The following is a 23568-nucleotide window of genomic DNA, read 5'->3' as shown; positions in this document are numbered from 1 at the left end:
TTGGTTGGTGGACTACTCTCAGTCCAGCAGTGACAGTGAGGTGTTTAAAAACTCCAGCTACTGGATTACCATCCTTTCACCTAGGGTTAAAGTATTGCGTGTTCCTCTCTGAATACTGTTTTAAAACCTTATAGAGATAGAAATCATTTATAAACACAAAGAAATCAAATAAATGTTTATTTAAAGTCGTGTTTTTATTACTGTTCATCACAATCATGGTAACTCATCATGAATTAAAACATCAGGAACGACAAAATATCTGACATATTTAAAAGAAAATAGTTTGATCTTATTAAAAGCGATTAAAAAGTTCAGTTCCTCAAGGTCCAGAACATTTATGGTGGGAGGATCTTTGTTGATCAGGATGCTTCATTATTACACTTTACATGCTGAAGGTTCCACTTTAAAGCAATGGAACCAGCTGCTCTAACTACTGACCCACACTGCCTGGCCAAAAAAAAAGGTCACCCACTCTAATATTTGGTTGTAGCGCCTTTAGCTTTGATTACGGCACGTATTCGCTGTGGCATCGTTTCCACAAGCTTCTGCAACATCACAACATTTATTTCTGTCCAGAGTTGCATTAATTTTTCCAGACCACATGATACCGGAGCAGCAGTTTGCTTACAGCACGATTACAGAACTGCTGAGCACAAACACACTTCCTTTCATTTGTCCAGTTCTCTGCTCAGTAAAACTCTTTCCTCACTGATGCGCTTTCTCTCCAGTGTGAGTGCGCTGGTGTCGTCTCAAAGGGCTCAGATGCTTAAAACTCTTCTCACACTCTAAGCACCGATACGGTTTTGCTCCGGTGTGAATGTGCTGGTGTATTTTCAGAGAACCATTTGTGGTAAAACTCTTCTCACACTGGGAACACTGATACGGTTTCACGCAAGTGTGAGTGCGCTGGTGCATTTTCAGATTACTTTCTGAGGTAAAACTCTTCTCACACTGTGAACACTGATAGGGTCGCTCTCCAGTGTGAATGCGCTGGTGTCTTTCAAGATGACTCTGTCGACTAAAACTTTTTTCACACTGTGAGCAGTGATAAGGTCTCTCTCCAGTGTGAATGCGCTGATGTCTTTCAAGATGACTCTGTTGACTAAAACTTTTTTCACACTGTGAGCAGTAATACGGTTTTGCTCCAGTGTGAATGCGCTGGTGCATTTTGAGAGCACTCTGTTGATTAAAACTCTTCCCACACTGTAAGCACTGATATGGTTTTTCTCCAGTGTGAATGCGCTGGTGTAACTTCAGATGTTCCTGTTGATTAAAACTCTTCCCACACTGTGAGCAGGAATAGGGTTTCTCTCCGGTGTGAATGCGCTGGTGTATTTTGAGTTTACTCCGGGTACTGAAGCTTTTCCCACACTGTGAGCACCGATACGGTTTCTCTCCAGTGTGAATGCGCTGGTGTATTTTGAGAGCACTCTGAGTACTGAAGCTCTTTCCACAGTGTGAGCAGACGTTTCCTTCTTCCTGTGTGGGACTGAGAGAGGTGTTAATGCTGACAGTACCAGAGGACGTTTGCTGATTACTGGAGCTTCTGGTGGGCGTCAGATCCTCATGTTCAGTCTTAATCTTCACCAGCGCATCATATTTATTATCGTTGCAGCTCTTGATGTGATTGTGGAGGTGATTTTGGGTTGTAGGGGAACATGGACACGAGGAGCAGGAGAAATCCTTGTTCAGTTCTGAAGCAGAAAATAATCAAATACATTTATAACATTATAAATAATAAAATACATTTATAACATTATAAATAATAAAATACATTTATAACATTATAAATAATAAACACTGTTAGTAATTGTTAGTCGTTCATCACATCACTTGTAGTCGCTGTTGAAGATAAATAAATGAGTTTACTGAGTTCATCTTCATCTTCAGGTTCTTCCTTCTTCACAGGCTTCATCTGGAAACCTTCAAGCTGTCGGTCCACTGGAGAGAGGTGTTCCTCAGAGGTGATTAAAGATCCGTCACCTGAAATTCCAGCAATATATGAAGAAGAAACTCAACAACTGGAGGAAATGGAAAGTCGTGGGTTTGGTGTTTGGTTTTGGACGTAGATTCAGGTTCCCACACGGTAAAACATGATAGATGGAGAAATTCTTTAATACCTAAAGAGAATCACTTTCCTACATACTCGTTATACATCCTTCTGTTTCTATTTTAACCACATAAAGACAGAACATGGGAAAATTATACAAATGAATCATTTTAAAATTCCATTAAAAACAAGTGGAATTGTTATAGAACAATTTTAGAGCTCTAATAAAATAAGCAAATCAAATTATTATCAAATCCCTTCACCAGACACTTGAAGAATATTTACTTTTCTACTGACTGTATGAGGCTCAGATATTTATACTGTATATTTCACTTTACGTGGGTTTGCCATCTCATTACTCCCAATTCCTACAGTACAACAGTCTTAAAACACCAACATAAGCCGCTCAGGTGGCGCAGCGGTAAAAATACGCTGCAACCAGAGCTGGATGTCGAAGGAGCGTCGTTTCAAATCCAGCTCTGCCTTCACCGGTCGAAAGGCTGGGCGGCTATATGAACAACAAATTGGCCTGTTGTTCAGGTGGGAGGGCAGGACTTTAGACCGGAGGGGATACTCTCTCAGGAATGGGGCGGTGGCGCCCTCTGCTGGCTGGTTGGGGGCGCCTGCATGGAGACGGGAGGGGGTGCGGCGGAGTGCGTGATCCTCCGTGCGCAGTACTCTGACGCGCTCCACTCGTCAAGTGTGGGTGATAAGATGGTCGATTGGCTGTGCACGTATCGGAGGAGGCGTGGAACGGCCTCGTCAGCCCCCAATCAGGAGCAGGGACCGGCATAATGAGAGATTGACTGACGGGATGAAATTGGACACGCTAAATTATTTTAAAAAAAAACAAAAAAACAAAAAAAAAAACACCAACACAAGTACTAGAGTAAGTGCTCTTTATGAACAGACGGGTGGCATTTGATAACAATTCGTATGATTATTTTATTTGACTTTAAAATCTGCTCTTAAAACAACCAAACAGACACTTTACGTAGGTTTGCAGTTCTATTATTCTTAATTCCTAAAGTAAAATAATCTCTAAATCACAAGATGAGTACTAGAGTTCTTTATGATTGTGGGGGTGGCGTCCGATAACAGTTTGATTTGACTTTTTTATAAGTTTGCGATTCCATCAGCCCAGATTACTACAGTAAAAATGTCTGGAATGTATTTCATTAATAAAAGAGCTTGATGCTCTTAAAGAATATAAGTGGAGTGATTTAATAATCATTTGATTTGCTTATTTTATTAGTGCTCTAAAATTGTTCTATAACAATTCCACTTGTTTTTATGGAATTTTATATAATTCTATATAAATTATATATTCTATAGTTCTATATAATTCTATATTTAAATAATTTTATTTCATTTGCATAATTCTACCATATTATTATGTAAGTAAAATATAAACAGAAGGATGTTTAACGAGTAGGAAAGTGGTATTTAAAGATGTATAGATGTTATTAATAACAGAGAAGGTCTGAATGTAACGGTTTAGATCTACATATAGGTTGTAACTTTGCTTTCTGGTAAATGTTTGTGCATCAGAACTCGGCAGGTTTTGTATATTAAACTGTAAAGAGATTATTTATTCTCTTCAATGCTTCACTACTGTAAAACAAGGTAAAACATCTCTGGGTCTAGAGGAAATTACAGGAGGAATCTAAAATAATTACAATTCTAATCTATTAATCGGATTATATAACTGTAACTGTAAAACAACCTGTAAACAAAGCTAAAAGAACTTAATACGTATCTATACAACTGAATAAGTTTCGCTCAATTGATTCATCTTGCTGAATCGGTTCAGATGAATTGATTCGTCGGTACTGAATCATGCACACTGCTAACAATTAGCGGAGCAGTTTGTGTGTTGAAAGAAATAAATAAATTAATTAATTAATATTTTACTTACACATGATTCACTTTAGTACAGACACATGTCAGGTTCTTTAGCTGGACACCAGGGAATTCATGAAGAAATTGAGGTTTATTACAAAAAGCACCGACACGAGCAGTTGGTAAAAGCAATCTGAGCTCAGTGGTGCTTCTGTACATTGCAGTTCTATTATTCTCAATTCCTAAAGTAAAATAGTCTCTAAATCACAAGATGAGTACTAGAGTTCTTTATGATTGTGCGGGTGGCGTCTGATAACAGTTTGATTTGACTTATACGTTTCTATAAAACTATAAAAACCTGTAAACAAAGCTAAAAGAACTTAATACGTTTCCACAAAACTGTAAAAACCTGTAAACAAAGCTAAAATAATTTAATACGTTTCTATAAAACTGTAAAAACCTGTAAACAAAGCTAAAAGAACTTAATACGTTTCTATAAAACTGTAAAAACCTGTAAACAAAGCTAAAAGAACTTAATACGTTTCCACAAAACTGTAAAAACCTGTAAACAAAGCTAAAATAATTTAATACGTTTCTAAAAAACTGTAAAAACCTGTAAACAAAGCTAAAAGAACTTAATACGTTTCTATAAAACTGTAAAAACCTGTAAACAAAGCTAAAAGAATTTAATACGGTTCTATAAAGCTGTAAAAACCTGTAAACAAAGCTAAAAGAATTTAATACGGTTCTATAAAGCTGTAAAAACCTGTAAACAAAACTAAAAGAACTTAATACGTTTCTATAAAGCTGTAAAAACCTGTAAACAAAGCTAAAAGAACTTAACACGTTTCTATAAAACTGTAAAAACCTGTAAACAAAGCTAAAAGAATTTAATACGTTTCTATAAAACTGTAAAAACCTGTAAACAAAGCTAAAATAATTTAATACGTTTCTATAAAACTGTAAAAACCTGTAAACAAAGCTAAAAGAACTTAATACGTTTCTATAAAACTGTAAAAACCTGTAAACAAAGCTAAAAGAATTTAATACGGTTCTATAAAGCTGTAAAAACCTGTAAACAAAGCTAAAATAATTTAATACGTTTCTATAAAACTGTAAAAACCTGTAAACAAAGCTAAAAGAACTTAATACGTTTCTATAAAACTGTAAAAACCTGTAAACAAAGCTAAAAGAATTTAATACGTTTCTATAAAACTGTAAAAACCTGTAAACAAAGCTAAAAGAACTTAATACGTTTCTATAAAACTGGAAAAAACCTGTAAACAAAGCTAAAAGAACTTAATACGTTTCCACAAAACTGTAAAAACCTGTAAACAAAGCAAAAATAATTTAATACGTTTCTATAAAACTGTAAAAACCTGTAAACAAAGCTAAAAGAACTTAATACGTTTCTATAAAACTGTAAAAACCTGTAAACAAAGCTAAAAGAACTTAATACGTTTCTATAAAACTGTAAAAACCTGTAAACAAAGCTAAAAGAATTTAATACGGTTCTATAAAGCTGTAAAAACATGTAAACAAAGCTAAAAAAAAAACAACTTCATACGTTTCTATAAAGCTGTAAAAACCTGTAAACAAAGCTAAACGAACTTAATACGTTTCTATAAAACTATAAAAACCTGTAAACAAAACTAAAAGAACTTAATACGTTTCTATAAAGCTGTAAAAACCTGTAAACAAAACTAAAAGAACTTAATACGTTTCTATAAAGCTGTAAAAACCTGTAAACAAAGCTAAACGAACTTAATACATTTCTATAAAGCTGTAAAAACCTGTAAACAAAGCTAAACGAACTTAATACGTTTCTATAAAACTATAAAAACCTGTAAACAAAACTAAAAGAACTTAATATGTATCTATAAAGCTGTAAAAACATGTAAATGTTTCTTAATGTTTCTATAACATTGATAGCCAGTGATAGCTCAGTGGTTAAGGTACTGGACTAGTAAACAGAAGGTTGCCGGTTCAAGCCCCGCCACCACCAAGTTGCCACTGTTGGGTCCCTGAGCAAGGCCCTTAACCCTCAATTGCTCATCGTGTTCAGCTCATTGTGTAAGTCGCTTTGGATAAAAGCGTCTGCTAAATGCTGAAAATGTAAATGAAATGTAAATGTATAAAACTGTGAAAACCTGTAAACAAAGCTAAACGAACTTAATACGTTTCTATAAAGCAGTAAAAACCTGTAAACAAAACAAAACTGAATCAGTTCCGCTCAATTGATTCATCTTTCTGGATCGGTTCAGATGAATTGATTTGTCGGTACTGAATCATGTAGGATGTAAACAGTTAGCGGAGCAGTTTGTGTGTTGAAATAAATAAATAACTGAATATTTTACTTACAGATGATTCACTTTAGTACAAACACATCAGCTGCTGAGGCTTTTTCTTCTAATTTGAACTGAGCTGGTGGATCTACAGCGCTTATATACCCCAGTTGTTCACGTAAAGGAGCACATCTGGTTCTCATATAAAATGATCTCACATCCTTGGAACTCAGAAAGAAAGCAGAAGAGACCCTCCCATGTCCGGTCGAGGGGCCCCTACCTATAAAAACAAATACCATATGTGGAAATTCCAGACACCTCACTCACTGTCCATGTTATCAGCTCCACTTACCATATAGAAGCACTTTGTAGTTCTACAATTACTGACTGTAGTCCATCTGTTTCTCTAAATGCTTTGTTACCCCCTTTCATGCTGTTCTTCAATGGTCAGGACCCCCACTGGACTACCACAGAGCAGGTATTATTTGGGTGGTGGATCATTCTCAGCACTGCAGTGACACTGACATTGTAGTGCATGTTATAAACACTCCATTGAGCAGGACACAGGCACTTAAATCATCCTTGTATGTTTTTTTGTGAAAGGAATGTTAACATGATCATGTACATGTGATCACACTGAGCACTGAACATATGGAACACAACATGGATCATGTGTGCTGTGCTGCACCTAGGTGAAGAACACTGCCCAAAAAGGGGACAAGGTGGGAATTTTCACTCACTTAATCGGCTTGACAAACGACTTTTTTTACCCATTCTTGGGGAATGTCAGTGATATATAGATTTAAGGTTTTTAGAACATGTACATTATATTGCTACAAGTATTCACTCACCATCCAAATAATTGAATTCAGGTGTTCCAATCACTTCCGTGACCACAGGTGTATAAAACCGAGCACCTGGGCATGCAGACTGCTTCTACACACATTAGTGAAAGAACGGGTCGCTCTCAGGAGCTCAGTGAGTTCCAGCGTGGTACCGTGATGCCACCTGTACAACAAGTCCAGTGGTGAAATTTCCTCACTACTAAATATTCCACAGTCGACTGTCAGTGCTGTTATAACAAAGTGGAAGCGATTGGAAACGACAGCGACTCAGCCACCAAGTGTTACCACGTAAAATGACAGAGCGGGTCAGCGGATGCTGAGGAACATAGTGCGCAGAGGTCACCAACTTTCTGCAGAGTCCATCACTACAGACCTCCAACCTTCATGTGGCCTTCAGATGAGCTCAGGAACAGTGTGTAGAACTTCATGGAATGGGTTTCCATGGCCGAGCAGCTGCATCCAAGCCTTACATCATCAAAGCATCGGATGCAGTGGTGTAAAGCACGCCGCCAATGGTCTCTAGAGCAGTGCAGACGTGTTCTCTGGAGATCCGATGGACGAGTCTGGGTTTGGCGGTCACCAGGAGAACGGTACCTGTCTGACTGTATTGTGCCGAGTGTAAAGTGTGGTGGAGGGGGGATTATGGTGTGGGGGTGTTTTTCAGGAGTCGGGCTCGGCCCCGTAGTTCCAGTGAAAGGAACTCTTAATGCTTCAGCACACCAAGAGATTTTGGACAATTCCATGCTCCCGACTTTGTACCTAGTAAAGTCACACATTTGTACTTGATGCTGTTAGTAATATTATTACTCAGTTGGTATATAATCAGTATTAACCACAGAACTGAATTACTATGGAGGACAAAAAATGACATAAGTATAAATAAATAAATGCACAAATAAATAAATGAATTAATTAATAAATACATTTTCGTCATGAAAAAGGACATTTAAATAAATGGCTTGAATCTATTTCTATATTTCCATACATCAGATTTTATTTGGGCTGTTTCTGTATTTCTACATTCATTTATTTCTGTATTTCCACATTTCTGCATTTATTTATTTATTTCTACATTTATTTATTTCTGTATTTCCACATTTCTGCATTTATTTATTTCTGTATTTCTGTGTCTATATGGTAATAAGGTAGGCGGGCCTTTCCTCACTCTACAGCAGGATTGGTTAGCGAGTTGCAATCGTTTCCACTCTACTACTAATACCTGCTGGCCCTCCCTACAGCGGCTGCGTTCCAGGCAACAAGCAACAAGTTGTCGATGTTCATTCATTTTAAGCAGTCCTGTGTTACTGATGGCGATTTTTTTACGAGTCATTGCAAATGATTTAAGATCATTAGCGAATGATTTTGAGAGCCTGTTTGTCTGGAAAGAGTAACTGATGGTTTAGTTCAGCTCAGTGCTGATATGGATGTGGACATTGACCTAACTGTGTTAGACAGGCTTCTAGAAGTCGCCCGCCAACTTCACATTCTCTCAGAGACAGAGGAAGCGAACGCTGGATGTCCATCCTACGTTTTACCTGCGCATATAATCATCGCGGTCACGCCATCTGCACTTTAACAAAGCTCGGTCACGCTACCTACACTTAATTTTTTACTGCGCATCTAAACCGTTTTATACGGTAATAAAGCTGCAAAGATGAAATCATCTCTTTACAGCTTAATGTACATTACTATCGAGTTCTGATGCACATAAAGTGTAGCAGAAACAAACGTGTGTTACAATCTATGTATAGAGCAATCTAAAAAGTTAGAAATTCAGACCTCTTTTATGAAAAAAGTGTGTATTTGTTTGTGTACAGACCGCTATTTTAAGATCAATACAATGAAATTAACAAATCAAATTGTTATCAAGTGCCACCCATACTGTCATGAAGAACAATTACTCTAGTACTTATGGTGTGATTTTGGGACATTTTTACATTTTTCAACAAGTGACTTCAGTCTTTGGAAGTCCTTTTCAAAGTTCTGAAGTTGTATTTCAGGTCCCTGGATCATAACGGTTCCAGTTTTATAAAAACTTATGTTAAAGTTAGGTGTGGTGTCAAGGTACAGCTGTCTAATTGTTTTGTTTCCACACATTTTATAGTTCCTCTGGTCAGCTAGAAGAGTAGTGTGCCAGATATCTAGGTGATCAGTGTAGAACACCAGGTCAGATTTAACTTCTGTTCCATTGATCAGAGTTTTTTCTTCTGTCTGTTAGTCAGTCTCTGTTGTTTTGATTTGACTGAGTGGGCCTGAGTTGATAGGTAAAACTTGTTAGTTGTATTTCTTCTTCTTGTTCTTTTTAGTTGATGGATCCAAAAATCGCTCTAAATGTGCCTGATATATTCAGCGTTTAGATTACTGCTAACCGTCGTATATGTCCAAAAAATCAACAAAAAAGCTTAAAATTTCAGGAGCTCATATTCCTTCCAAACTACAAAGCAATATCTAGGGGAAAAAACAGCTGATTAAGGACAGTCTAATGTAGACAGATTTCTAATATGGTCTAAGAAAGGGCCCCAAATCTTGTAAAATTTACTAACTGAGCCCTTTCTAAGATGCCTAATTTTTTCCCTACAATGGGTGCGATTAGTAAGAAAGTTTCTTTGCGCCCTTGAATCCGTGTACCATACCATCTGTTAGGGTTATTTTAAATGTTGCTGGGTAAAGCTGAATGTAATGTCTGCAAAATGACCTTAAACTGTGTTTCACATCACCAAGAGCAGCTCGTCTCCGTGCGACAGATGAAGTGTAGTCCGGAAAAATAACGATTTTTCTTCTTGCCTCCGTAATACAGTGGTGAAGACCTACTGGCCCGCTGCAGTAGATCTCATTCCGAACATGAAAAATGTGGACTCTGGCAATGAAAGGTCTAGGCGTCTCAGTTTCTTTGGGTTTTACACGGAGGGTTCTATGTGCCCGATCCAGTCTTGAAGCATCCCCGCTACAAAGTCCGAACCCCGAGCGCCCTCCGATCCTTCTGGGACTAATTCTTGAATTACTCCTTCGCGAGCGTGCCTCAGGGTCCTCACATCTGTCCTCGAGGCGTTTGCATTGGGTGGTAAGTTTGCCAATAGCCGCTTGTGTACTGTTATCATTAGCGCAGTGCTCCAGTTCCCACAGCGTTTCATCATGCGAGTTTTTTTTGTAAGGGATTAACCAAGTTAGAGAGTTCCAGAAGACCAGAAAAGAATGAATCAAGTCTGCTACAAATGTCGGACTTTAGCATGTCCATCGCAGTTTGCAGCAGTGAAGCGATGACCGCGGTAACAGGCGGATGTCCACTTCTCCCTCGGGTGTACCAGCCACGTGTGTCGTGGGCTTGCGGCCCAACTTTGAGGGTTCTGTTTGGCTGCGGGACATTTTACCCGATAAAAAAGTCAAACTAGAGATTAGATCTATCGGGGATCAATTCAAAAGCTGTTTTATAAAAAAAGAATTCTTGTGTTAAATATAAAAATGAAATGAGTCTATTTTCTCTCAGAGCGGCGGGAAAGCGTGTCTACATCAGTGTGAATGCGCTGGTGATTTTTAAGTTCACTCAGTCTCATTAAAGTCTCCCCTCATCTTCAGCACGAAAACACTTCCTTTCATTTGTCGAGTTCCCTGCTTAGTAAAACTCTTTCCTCACTGATGCACTTTGTCCTCAGTGTGAGTGCGCTGGTGTTTTTTAAGATTATTTCCTGCTGAAAAACTCTTCTCGCACTGTGAGCACTGATAAGGTTGTGCTCCAGTGTGAATGCGCTGGTGTCTTTCAAAATGACACTGCCGTTTAAAACCTTTTTCACACTGTGAGCACTGATACGGTTTCTCTCCAGTGTGAATGCGCTGGGGTATTTTAAGATTGATCTTTTGATTGAAACTCTTCTCACATTGTGAGCACTGATATGGTTTCTCTCCAGTGTGAATGCGCTGGTGTATTTTAAGCTTGATCTTTTGATTAAAACTCTTCTCACACTGTGAGCACTGATATGGTTTTTCTCCAGTGTGAATGCACTGGTGCGTTGTAAGATGACACTGACGACTAAAACCTTTTTCACACTGTGAGCACTGATACGGTTTCCAGTGTGAACATGCTGGTGTAGTTTGAGAGCACTCTGTTCAATAAAACCCTTTTATTTTTTCTGTGAACGCGCTGGTGTAATGTCAGATGACCATGTGTGAACGCGCTGGTGTAATGTCAGATGTGTGAACGCGCTGGTGTAATGTCAGATGACCATGTGTTCTAAAACCCTTTCCACACTGGCACAAGAATCTCCATAAAACAAAACCTAAAACTCTGTTGTGCATAATAATTTGGAACAGTGCATTTTTTATTTTTGAAGAATATACTGTTATCATTGGGAGGTTTGTTCAATAAAATTCGATTTATACTCTAATGGTTGATGACTTAAATTATACTGACTGTCATTTGCATCGACCATTTAGAAAAATCAGAGAAAAATATCATTGCTGTTTTAAACCTTGTAGCTACACTTTATAGAGAAGTGATATTTAAAAATAGCAAATCATTTATAAACACAAAGAAATCAAATAAATGTTTATTTAAAGTCTTGTTTTCATTACTGTTCATCACAATCATGTTAACTCAGCATGAATTAAAACATCAGGAACCACAAAATATCTGACAGAATTCAGATGAAGCAATAAGCCACGAGAGTAACGCGCGGTCTCTCGTGGCTTATTGCTTTTATAAAACGCTCGTCAACATAAAATATAATAAAATACAACAATGTTCAATTTATAAATGTTTTTATTTACAGATAACACTTACAAAAAGCATTCTTCACCGACACCAGGTCGTCCGTTAACAGTGTTGCTAGACAACATGAGGGTGAACATAACATTCACAATAAACATTCCTCCACAAGCACTATGAGACTATTTCCTGGACGAAACACACGCTTAATGATCAGGATTACTGTTCATATTCATCTGGACATTTCCATCTATAGTGCATGACTTTAAATAGTGTTCAACCAAGTTTGTACTTTTTCTTTTCAGTGGTGTATTAATATGGAATTATGTGAGCTGGTCATAGGTGTGAGTTTATCGGGGATTTTACAATGGCTTCCAACGCGGCTCAGCCAATCAGATTTTAGGACCGGAACTATCCGTTTTATAACAAAAAATACATTTACAATGAACTAAGTTTTATGATATTTTTAAAGTGGAATGAATGGAAACTCATACACAGAATTACATTATTACACTTCACATGGTAATGGTTCCACCACAGTCAGTGATCTGGGGTTACTTAGAATGATGACACTACTTTCATACCAGCCAGAACTACAGCTGCACCAGTAAAGGAAGATCTTCCATCTCTGGTCCTGGTCTGGACGTTTTGCCCTACACAAGCCCTCTCCTACACATGCTCTTAAGAGGGTTTTATAGTTCAGTCTACAAACTGGTACTAAAAGAAAAGGAAGAACATTGAAAATAAATTAAACACTTAAAACTCCTCCCAAACTGTGAGCACTGACATGTTTTCTCTTCAGTGTGAATGCGCTGGTGATTTTTAAGTTCACTTAGTCTCATTAAAGTCTCCCCTCAGCACAAACACACTTCCCTTTATTTGTCGAGTTCTTTGCTCAGTAAAAATCTTTCCTCACTGATGCGCTTTGTCCTCAGTGTGAATGCGCTGGTGTCTGTCGAGGCAAATTTGTTTATCAAAACTCTTTTCACACTGTGAGCACTGATACGGTTTTGCTCTAGTGTGAATGCGCTGGTGTCTTTTGAGGTGACTTGGTCGATTAAAACTCTTTTTACACTGTGAGCACTGATACGGTTTTCCTCTACTGTGAATGCGCTGGTGTCTTTCTAGGCCACTTGGTCGATCAAAACTCTTTTCACACTCTAAGCACTGATGTGGTTTTGCTTTAATGTGAATGCGCTGGTGATTTTTGAGGCGACTTGGTTTATCAAAACTCTTTTCACACTGTGCGCACTGATGAGGTCTTTTACCAGTGTGAATGCGCTGGTGTATTTTCAGATAACTTTCTGTTATGAAACTCTTTTCACACTGTGAGCACTGATACGGTTTCTCTCCAGTGTGAATGCGCTGGTGTATTTTCAGATAACTGTCTGTTATAAAACTCTTCTCACACTGTGAGCACTGATATGGTTTCTCTCCAGTGTGAATGCGCTGATGTATTTTCAGATAACCTTCTGTAGTAAAACTCTTCTCACACTGTGAGCACTGATATGGTTTCTCTCCAGTGTGAATGCGCTGATGTTGTTTAAGATGACTCTGTCGACTAAAACTTTTTTCACACTGTGAGCACTGATATGGTTTCTCTCCAGTGTGAATGCGCTGATGTATTTCGAGATGACTCTGTCGACTAAAACATTTTTCACACTGTGAGCAGTAATATGGTTTTGCTCCAGTGTGAATGCGCTGGTGTCTTGCAAAATGACTTAGTCGACTAAAAGCTTTTTCACACTGTGAGCATTGGTAAGGTTTCTCTCCAGTGTGAATGCGCTGGTGTATTTTGAGTGCAGTCAGTTCAATAAAACCCTTCCCACACTGTGAGCACTGATATGGTTTTTCTCCAGAGTGAACGCGCTGGTGTAATGTCAGATGACCCTGTGTAGTAAAACTCTTCTCACACTGTGAGCAGGAATAAGGTTTTTCTCCAGTGTGAATGCGCCGGTGTACTTTCAGATATGCCAGTGCTGTAAAACTGTTCCCACACTGTGAGCAGTTATAAGGTTTTTCTCCAGTATGAACGCGCTGGTGTCTTTTAAGTGTACTCGGTGTTGTAAAACTTTTCCCACATTGTGAGCACTGATACGTTTTTTCTCCATTGTGAATGCGCTGGTGTTTTTTGAGTTCACTCTTGAACTTAAAGCTCTTCCCACACTCTGAGCAGACGTTTCCTTCTTTAGAACCAGAGGACGTTTGCTGATTACTGGAGCTTCTGGTGGGCGTCAGATCCTCATGTTTTGGCTCAGATTTCACCAGCGCATCATATTTATCATGGTTGCAGCTCTTGATGTGATTGTGGAGGTGATTTTGGGTTGTAGAGGAACGTGGACACGAGGAGCAGGAGAAATCCTTGTTCAGTTCTGAAGCAGAAAATAATAAAACACATTTATAACATTATAAATAATAAACACTGTTAGTAATTGTTAGTCATTCATCACATCACTTGTAGTCGCTGTTCAAGATAAATAAATGAGTTTACCGAGTTCATCTTCATCCTCAGGTTCTTCCTTCTTCACAGGCTTCATCTGGAAACCTTCAAGCTGTCGGTCCACTGGAGATCCGTCACCTGAAATTCCATCAATATATGAAGAAGAAACTCAACAACTGGAGGAAATGGAAAGTCGTGGGTTTGTTTTTTTAATCACAAATAAATCCCAAAACTTCATTCCAGTACACCCGGGTCCACCTGGACTCAAATGCTGCACATTTTGCACTCTGAACTTGGTGGAGATGGTCATGTAGAGGAGGATCCTGGATAAACTGGCACATCTTGGACATTATGGATTCTCCTCCACTCAGTGGAACTTTAAACTTAGGCACTATGACTGGTCTACTGGAACATGAGGATTTTATTGTCTGTCACCTCATCTTAAACCGTGTTTCTGTTCACCTGACAGTTAAGAGTCACTCTGACCCATTTATAAAACTAGTTTTTTACATATTGACACAGATGTTACTTATCAGATGTACTTCGTGCAAAGTTCAGCGTTCATTTAGTAACAGCGTTATTTGCACTTGTTTGCACTGAAAAAAATGATCTCAGGCTGTTGTTGATTTTACTCATGTTTCTTTCATTAAAGTTAATTAACAGATTCGTGTTCGTGTGTAAAACTTGAGTCAATTAAGTTGAGTTAATGAAATACAGCTGAATCACCGATTTACTTGATAAATTAATTTTCGGTCAATGCAATATTTCTGAGTAATGTCAACGTGCGTCTACTTTCATCAACGCTATTTTTCCTCTTCAGAAATCAATCCAGTGACTATTTATTTTCATCATTTTGTAAAATTTTGAGCTGTAATAGCTGTTTTATTCGAAACATTTTGTTTCATGTGATATCTGTCTTTTTGGTAAGTGATGTAATTTTCGTGTGATACTGGTAATTTTAAATGAGTAACAGCATTACGTTTTTAAAACAGTTTGGACTTAGCATTCGATTTAAAACTTTAATTCAAACTATTTCAGTCGCATATTAGGTCCTGTTGTAACATCGTGTAATTTAAATTTAAACCGTAGGTCCAGTTTTAACTGAAAAAGGGAAGGTCTTTGAATTTACAATAATAAAACGCGTATATATAACAATTAAATAATATTCCGTTTCGTCAACATGCTTTAATCGTGTAGACTACATATTATGGTGAATACTAAATGTAGAAATTTCTTTCATGTCGGTTTAAATAATTAATTTGAGAAGTGAAATTAATTTAATTGCCTTTTGACACAACCGGAACGAAATATATTTGAAGACGCCGGCCAGTGTCATTCAGCACTCCGGAGCAGAAAATGGCGGTATTGCACAAATTAACTGGATTTCATCTTTCGTCAAATAAAAAGTCATTTACCGCCAAAACTGTGAATGATTCGGTGGCGACACGTTGTCATCAACACTAATCGAAAAAGTAAGTCGAATTAATTTATATTCGTGTTCAAGTAGACATTTCCACCAGTATAACCAACATTAACATTCGCTGGTTAGTTTAACATTAACGTTTCTTAGATGAGAATGGTGCTTCAGTGTAGGCCTACTCGCAGCTGAACCGTCAATCAGCGTTATAAAGAAAAATCTGATATTTTATAAAGGGCTAAATGGTAATATTGTGGCTCTGTACTTCATGCATCGTTTTTAGGATTGAGGGTGATCCGTTGCTTACAAGAACATTACACAATTAGCCTAAGTTAGTACATTCAGTCTAAGTTTTGTTTAAAACTTGCCGTTATCTCCAACATTGTGAGCTATTACAGAAAATACTTAGTTAAATCTGTTGCATCTTCACTTGTTTGTGGTCTTTTAATTAACTGAGGGCATGTACTGAGTTTACCTTACTGATTGAATTATATTTTTTCTTAGGTTCCTCATTCTTTTCGCAACGCACACTCACTAAAAGGCATTGTTTTGGTAAGTGCTGTCTTTGTCTTGCTGCTAAATCCATAAAGCTCTGTTTTGTGAGGCTTTAAGATCCACCCATAAGTTAAATATATATTTGCACATTGCCATTACAAACAAGACTTTAACAAACACCTGAAATCAATAATAATAATATAAACTCATTTACTTGTATTTAATCTAGTTAGTGTTACTTTTTAAGGACAGTTGATGTGCAGATTACAGCAGATTTCCATTATGTATTGAGGTGCAGTCATTTCGTGTATATTTTTATATATTTTGTGTATCAGTTGCACATTGAAGGTTTATGTTCCTACTCATTATTTTGGTGTTGGTTACAGGGTTTAGTGGTGGGAATGTGGCATTGCAAGGGGTGCACAGAAACTGTTTCAAGTAGGTCCAAGCTTTTGCATCACTATAAGTTAAAGCATCCACATTTTGGACGTAGTTCTCACTTTCCGTACACATACCTGGACTGTCCATGCACATTTAAGACGTGGAATGCCCTTATAGTCCACCACAGTAAAATCCACTCCACAGCTGTCAGTCGCAAAGAGAATGCAATATTCAGTTGTCACCTTTGTCCATGTGATAGTCTAGCATTAGAGAGGGATTATTTTGCCCATATAAATTCACATCTTAAACTAAATGAGACGGTCATTTGTATGTTTTTAGGATGTGACTTTAAAACAAATATTTATTGTACATTTAAATCACACAAAAAACATTGCCATCACTCATCTTGGGGGATTTTAAACCTGGTGTAGTTATATCTCGGATATCATCTGTAAATGAATTGGAGGCAAATCTTCAGGAGTGTGTGGAGCAGTCAGATACTGTGATCCCTTTAACTAGTCAGACTGATACCGAGGACTTGCAGAAGATCATAGAGCAAAGGTTTGCAGCTGCTTTGCTGAAATTGGAGCATTTAGTTCATGTACCAAGCACAGCTGTTGATGTATTTTTGGGGGAACTCCATCATTTGATTTGTTCTGCATCTGTTCCATTATCTTGTGACGTTGTAAGTGACATTTTTCACCAGAGAAACCTTCCTATTGATGAACGTGTAATGAAAGAAACAGTTGATGCAGTTTGTTCTAATCCTGTTCAAAGGTCCATACAAAAAGGTGGCTGTTTGAGTACCAGGTATCTGCGTAAGAAGTACTACAAGGAGAACTTCAGTGTTGTAGAGCCCATTGAATACATTCTCGATGCATGTCCCGATATTAAAGTCCTTACAGCAGCTGTTATGTAGAAGGGATATCATTAATAAAGTTGTTGAGAGTCACCAAAGACTGGAGAGCACACATTCTGGAGTGTCCTGTCAGTACAAGTCCTTAAGAGATGGTTCCTTATTCAAAGACAACACTTTTCTTGCTGGAGAAAAGCCAAGGATTATTTTAAATTTTTATGTTGATGACTTTGAAATTTGCAACCCCCTTGGAACCTCTTGAAAAAAGCATAAGCTTTGTGCTGTTTATTGGGTATTGGCTAACTTGCCTCCGGGTTCTCATTCCTCGTTATCATCTATCTACTTGTCTGTTTTGTGCAAAACCAATGATGTTAAAACCTATGGTTATAATAGAATCTTTGAACCTCTTCTGGAAGATCTGAAAACTCTAGAAGAGAAGGGTGTTTATGTCCCACTGCTGGGTGAGTCAGTTAAAGGTACAGTATTTAGTGTAGTGGCTGACAACCTGGGAGGGCACAGTGTTGCAGGATTTATGCAAAGTTTTGCAGGGGAATATTACTGCAGATTTTGCACAGGAAAGAAAAGTGATATTCAGCTACACTCTGTTGCATCTGGTGCTTTTCATTTGAGAACCAAGAATCTTCATCAGGCTCATGTCAAGCAAGCCCAAGATACAGGTACAAGTTGTTGTGGAGTCAGAAAGGAATGTGTCTTCACCAAAAACCTGTCTTATTTTCACGTCATTTTGGGCTATCCACCTGATCTAGCCCATGATGTTTTTGAGGGTATAATCCCAGTGGAGCTATCTCATTGCTTAACAGTGCTTATAGCAAAAAAGTTTTTCACATTAGTGGATCTGAACAATGCCATTCTGAAGTTTCCCTACAAATGGGCTGACAAGACGAACAAACCACATGTAGTGTCACACAACTTCTCCAAGACTAAAACTGTGTGGGGAAACGCTCATGAAAACTGGAGCTTGCTCCGTTTCTTACCTTTTTTGATAGGATCACTTGTACCTGAAAATGAGCCTGCGTGGCTTATTCTCATGGATTTGAAGGACATCACAGAGCTTGTTGTTGCCCCTGTGCATAGTGATGACTCTTTTTTAGAAAGTAAAATTATAGAGCACAGACAGAGATATCAAGAGTTGTTTCCTGACATCAATCTGCTACCAAAACACCATTTTTTGGAGCACTACCCCCAAATGACTAAGCTGTTTGGTCCAGTTGTCGGGCAGTGGACAATGCGCTTTGAGGCTAAGCATAGCTTTTTTAAGCAGGTTATCAGAGAGACAAGCTGCTTCAAGAATGTGCCTCTTTCACTAGCTTCAAAGCATCAGATGATGATTGCTTATTATCTGAGCTCTCCATGTCTGAGCAAGTCAGATCTTGAGGTCTCTGCTGTATCCACTCTACAAGTACACTTACTAAAAGTGGAGATAGCACAGGTCATCAGGCAAAAGTTCCCTGACACACCTGAGGTTCCCCTTGCACAGTGTGTGACAACAAAGGGCATAACCTCTAGAAAGGGAATGATACTGGCTCACAAAGCATCAGGTGGCTTGCCAGAATTTAGTCAGATTGAACAAATCTGCATTTTACATGAGAGTGTATTCTACATTGTCAAAGAGCTCTGTGGTTGGTACAGAGAGCATTATAGGGCCTTTGAACTCAGCCCAGCACCCACAAGAACATTCAGTCTTGTGGCATTTGGTGAACTCCTTGATACTTATCCACTAGTTGACTACAAGATTGGATCAGCTTGCATGGTGACTTTGAAAAGGCACATTGATATAAAAAGTGAGGTAGCAAAGTAAATGTGCTGTTTACTCTATATCTCACATAATTAGTCATACATTATAATACTTATTCTAACCTACTCTGTTTCATTATTCTATTCCATGGTTTATGTATAAGGACTTGTGTCGTTATAATGTCTAATTTATTAGTTATTATAATTCATTAATTTAATCAAAAAAAATTACACTGATCTCTGATATGCACCAGATAAGCAGTACTGACTTATACACTTGTGGGATTTAAATATTATTTTTCTAATTGTTTTGTTCTGAATCTATTTTTGGCTTTGTGCAGAGTAAACAGCTTTGAAGATGGGGACTCCTTTAATCCTTAAGGTTATCTTGCCTGATGGCAGCGCTCAGATGTTAACTCTCTCCCAAGGACTCCCTGCGTCTATTGATGATCTTATGTTTGAAGTAAATAAACAGTGTGGACTTGCTGGAAGGTTTAGACTTCAGTACATGGATTCCATGTTTGGAAATGAGTTTTTTAACCTTATCTCAATTTCAGAAGTAGAGGACAAAGGAACACTTAAAGCTATTGATATGTCAGTTCCCACCACTATGCAGCAAGATTATGAAAGGTCTGCAGTTAGCGGTCCAGTCTTAAATCCCCAAGCTTTCAGTTCTTCCTCTGTAAGTGACTCTTCTTCCCTGTCAGCTGGTTCCATGGATACAGAGATACTGTCATCAAGTGACTGTTCAAGTACACGATCTACTTGGCCTGCTGTTTTTCATGTGCCTAAATTCTCATATGATGCTGAATTAAAACTTCAGCATGCAAATTTAGCTTATGTTCAAAATGGCACTGTACTCATTCCAGATCCCAGATTGAAATCAGACATTCTTGAAGGATTAGTGCAAGAAATTGTGCAATATAAAGTTTATGTCTGTGATAAGGAGATGGAACAGGTAGCCCACAGTCTTATTACTAGGCATCCATGTTTAACTGAGAAGGGGTCTGTCACAGGCTGTGGTGGATGGAAGACCAGTTTAAAATATAAACTATCTAACTACCGTACAAAGCTGAGAAAACTGGGTTGTCCGGAGGTGATGGTGAATTCTTTAAACCTGCAGGAAGGTGCAGTGCAGCCTTTGGTGTCAAAAAAGAGAGCTGAGGTGAATTTTTGCCCAGCATACCCATCAACAGAAACTGAAGAAAGTCTGGAAGCCATGCTCTGCTTTTAGATGTAAAGAGGAGGGACAGCAGAGAGGTTGTAAAAGTAAAGATGGAAAAGACTTTTGCACACAGACGGCAGGAAGTTGTTCGTGATGCTCCAATGGTGGCAGCTTTTATGGCAAGGTGGCCTGCATTGTTTGAAGTCGGTGAGGTAAGGCTGAGTTTATGTTGTTGTTTTTTTTTTTTTTTTTTTTTTTTTTGCTGTTGATAAAAGGAAGATATTGGCTACACTGACCCTGATTGTAAATTATTTGTGTTTTATCATTTTTACATTGTCCTGGTCCGCTATGTGTTTGGCCTTTAAACCTGATATCATTTGTGCTTTTCTGTTTTCAGATTAATGCAGAGTTTAAAAGAATTACCGCTGTCCCACTCCAGTCAAAGTTTTTGTCTCAGTTGGACCTCCACTCTGACAGCCTGACTCGGCTATTCCGAAAGAGAGGAGGGCAACTAGGAAGAAGGCTCGGATCAATTATTGATGGCGAATGTAAGTGATTGATTTGTGGTCACGAGAAACCTAGATACGATTTTAAATGTGTTTTCTCCTATTTTTTCCAAATTGCTAGTCTTTTAGAAGGTCTATGGAATATTGTATGTTTGTTTATTAGGATTTTAACGTCATGTTTTACACTTTGGTTACATTCATGACAGGAACGGTAGTTACTCATTACACAAGATTCATCAGTTCACAAGGTTATATCAAACACAGTCATGGACAATTTAGTATCTCCAGTTCACCTCACTTGCACGTCTTTGGACTGTGGGAGGAAACTGGAGCACCTGAAGTAAACCCATGCAGACATTGGGAGAACATGCAAACTCCACACAGAAAGGACACGGATCGCCCCACCTGGGGATCGAACCCAGGACCTTTTTGCTGTGAGGCGACAGTGCTTCCCACTTAGCCACCGTGCCATCCAAATGAAATGAAGTTAAGCAGATTATATATGAAATATTTCAGGTTCATCTTGTCTAACATCAAATAAAATTCAAAGTAAATGTAAAAAACTCTGTTTTTAATTTATTTGCATTTTCCACACTGTCCCAACTTCATCTGATTTGGGGTTGTATATGCAGACTTGCATACACTGATCAGCCATAACATTAAAACCACCTTGTTTCTACACTCACTGTCCATTTTTATCAGCTCCACTTACCACAGAAGCACTTTGTAGTTCTACAATTACTGACTGTAGTCCATCTGTTTCTCTACATGCTTTGTTACCCTCTTTCATGCTGTTCTTCAATGGTCAGGACCCCCACAAGACCACCACAGAGCAGGTATTATTTAGGTGGTGGATCATTCTCAGCACTGCAGTGACACTAACATGGTGGTGGTGTGTTAGTGTGTGTTGTGCTGGTATGAGTGGATCAGACACAGCAGAACTGCTGGAGTTTTTAAACACCTTACTGTCACTGCTGGACTAAATAGTCCACCAACCAAAAATATCCAGCCAACAGCGCCCCGTGGGCAGCGTCCTGTGACCACTGATGAAGGTCTAGAAGATGAGCGACTCAAACAGCAGCAATAGATGAGCGATCGTCTCTGACTTTACATCTACAAGGTGGACCAACTAGGTAGGAGTGTCTATTAGAGTGGACAGTGAGTGGACACGGTGTTTAAAATTTCCAGCAGCGCTGCTGTGTCTTATTCGCTCGTACCAGCACAACACACACTAACACACCACCACCATGTCATTGTCACTGCAGTGCTGAGAATCATCCACCACCTAAATAATACCTGTGGGGGTCCTGACCATTGAAAAATGGTGAAAGGGGGCTAAAAAAGTATGCAGAGAAACAGATGGACTACAGTCAGTAATTGTAGAACTACAAAGTGCTTCTATATGGTAAGTGAAGCTGATAACAGTGAGTGTAGAAACAAGGAGGTGGCTTTAATGTTATTACTGATCAGTGTACAGATGTACAGGGGTTGGACAAAATAACTGAAACACCTGTCATTTTAGTGTGGTAGGTTTCATGGCTAAATTGGACCAGTCTGGTGGCCAATCTTCATTAATTGCACATTGCACCAGTAAGAGCAGAGTGTGAAGGTTCAATTAGCAGGGTAAGAGCACAGTTTTGCTCAAAATATTGCAATGCACACAACATTATGGGTGACATACCAGAGTTCAAAAGAGGACAAATTGTTGGTGCACGTCTTGCTGGTGCATCTGTGACCAAGACAGCAAGTCTTTGTGATGTATCAAGAGCCACGGTATCCAGGGTAATGTCAGCATACCACCAAGAAGGACAAACCACATCCAACAGGATTAACTGTGGACGCAAGAGGAAGCTGTCTGAAAGGGATGTTCGGGTGCTAACCCGGATTGTATCCAAAAAAACATAAAACCACGGCTGCCCAAATCACGGCAGAAATAAATGTGCACCTCAACTCTCCTGTTACCACCAGAACTGTCCGTCGGGAGCTCCACAGGGTCAATATACACGGCCGGGCTGCTATAGCCAAACCTTTGGTCACTCGTGCCAATGCCAAACGTCGGTTTCAATGGTGCAAGGAGCGCAAATCTTGGGCTGTGGACAATGTGAAACATGTATTGTTCTTTGATGAGTCCATCTTTACTATTTTCCCCACATCCGGGAGAGTTACGGTGTGGAGAAGCCCCAAAGAAGCGTACCACCCAGACTGTTGCATGCCCAGAGTGAAGCATGGGGGTGGATCAGTGATGGTTTGGGCTGCCATATCATGGCATTCCCTTGGCCCAATACTTGTGCTAGATGGGCGCGTCACTGCCAAGGACTACCGAACCATTCTGGAGGACCATGTGCATCCAATGGCGGTGCCGTGTATCAGGATGACAATGCACCAATACACACAGCAAGACTGGTGAAAGATTGGTTTGATGAACATGAAAGTGAAGTTGAACATCTCTCATGGCCTGCACAGTCACCAGATCTAAATATTATTGAGCCACTTTGGGGTGTTTTGGAGAAGCGAGTCAGGAAACGTTTTCCTCCACCAGCATCACGTAGTGACCTGGCCACTATCCTGCAAGAAGAATGGCTTAAAATCCCTCTGACCACTGTGCAGGACTTGTATATGTCATTTCCAAGACGAATTGACGCTGTATTGGCCGCAAAAGGAGGCCCTACACCATACTAATAAATTATTGTGGTCTAAAACCAGGTGTTTCAGTTATTTTGTCCAACCCCTGTACATACATACACTTAATACTGTTAAAATATTGTTTTTAGCACTTTGAGCTTGGAGGTTATCATCGGATGAACACTTCATAGGAAGCTCTAGGTCTAATCA

General features: G+C 38.9%; 2 protein-coding genes across 2 annotated transcripts; both read right to left on the bottom strand.

Annotated features, from left to right (window-relative positions):
• Window positions 1-228: 228 nt before the first annotated feature.
• LOC134302883 (gastrula zinc finger protein xLCGF3.1-like) lies at window positions 229-10385 on the bottom strand. The gene is made up of 2 exons (XM_062988139.1): window positions 10285-10385; window positions 229-1657 (listed from the first exon to the last, which is right to left on the bottom strand). Exons 1-2 carry the CDS (start codon window positions 10383-10385, stop codon window positions 706-708), a joined length of 1053 nt encoding a protein of 350 aa, XP_062844209.1. The 3' UTR covers window positions 229-705.
• Window positions 10386-11735: 1350 nt separating this feature from the next.
• Window positions 11736-18375, bottom strand: LOC134302876 (zinc finger protein 271-like). The gene is made up of 2 exons (XM_062988128.1): window positions 18306-18375; window positions 11736-13901 (listed from the first exon to the last, which is right to left on the bottom strand). The coding sequence occupies exons 1-2, from the start codon at window positions 18373-18375 to the stop codon at window positions 12634-12636; spliced, it is 1338 nt and encodes a 445-aa protein (XP_062844198.1). The 3' UTR covers window positions 11736-12633.
• Between the last annotated feature and the right edge of the window lie 5193 nt (window positions 18376-23568).

The sequence above is a fragment of the Trichomycterus rosablanca genome, chromosome 2, assembly GCF_030014385.1.
Source record: "Trichomycterus rosablanca isolate fTriRos1 chromosome 2, fTriRos1.hap1, whole genome shotgun sequence".
Classification (NCBI taxonomy): domain Eukaryota; kingdom Metazoa; phylum Chordata; class Actinopteri; order Siluriformes; family Trichomycteridae; genus Trichomycterus; species Trichomycterus rosablanca.
The sequence above is the reverse complement of the archived record's forward strand: the minus strand, read 5'-3'. Positions and strand labels throughout refer to the sequence as shown.

Excerpts from the sequence above, each read along its gene's own strand:
- LOC134302876 (XM_062988128.1), bottom strand. The coding sequence starts at position 18,375 with ATGTCCTTCAAATCCATGAGAATAAGCCACGCAGGCTCATTTTCAGGT. Across the intron at positions 13,902-18,305 it reads AAGTGATCCTATCAAAAAAG|ACGTCTGCTCAGAGTGTGGG; the intron begins GTAAGAAACGGA and ends CTAAAGAAGGAA.
- LOC134302883 (XM_062988139.1), bottom strand. The coding sequence starts at position 10,385 with ATGTCCCGCAGCCAAACAGAACCCTCAAAGTTGGGCCGCAAGCCCACG. Across the intron at positions 1,658-10,284 it reads GACATCCGCCTGTTACCGCG|TTCCCCTACAACCCAAAATC; the intron begins GTCATCGCTTCA and ends CTCGTGTCCATG.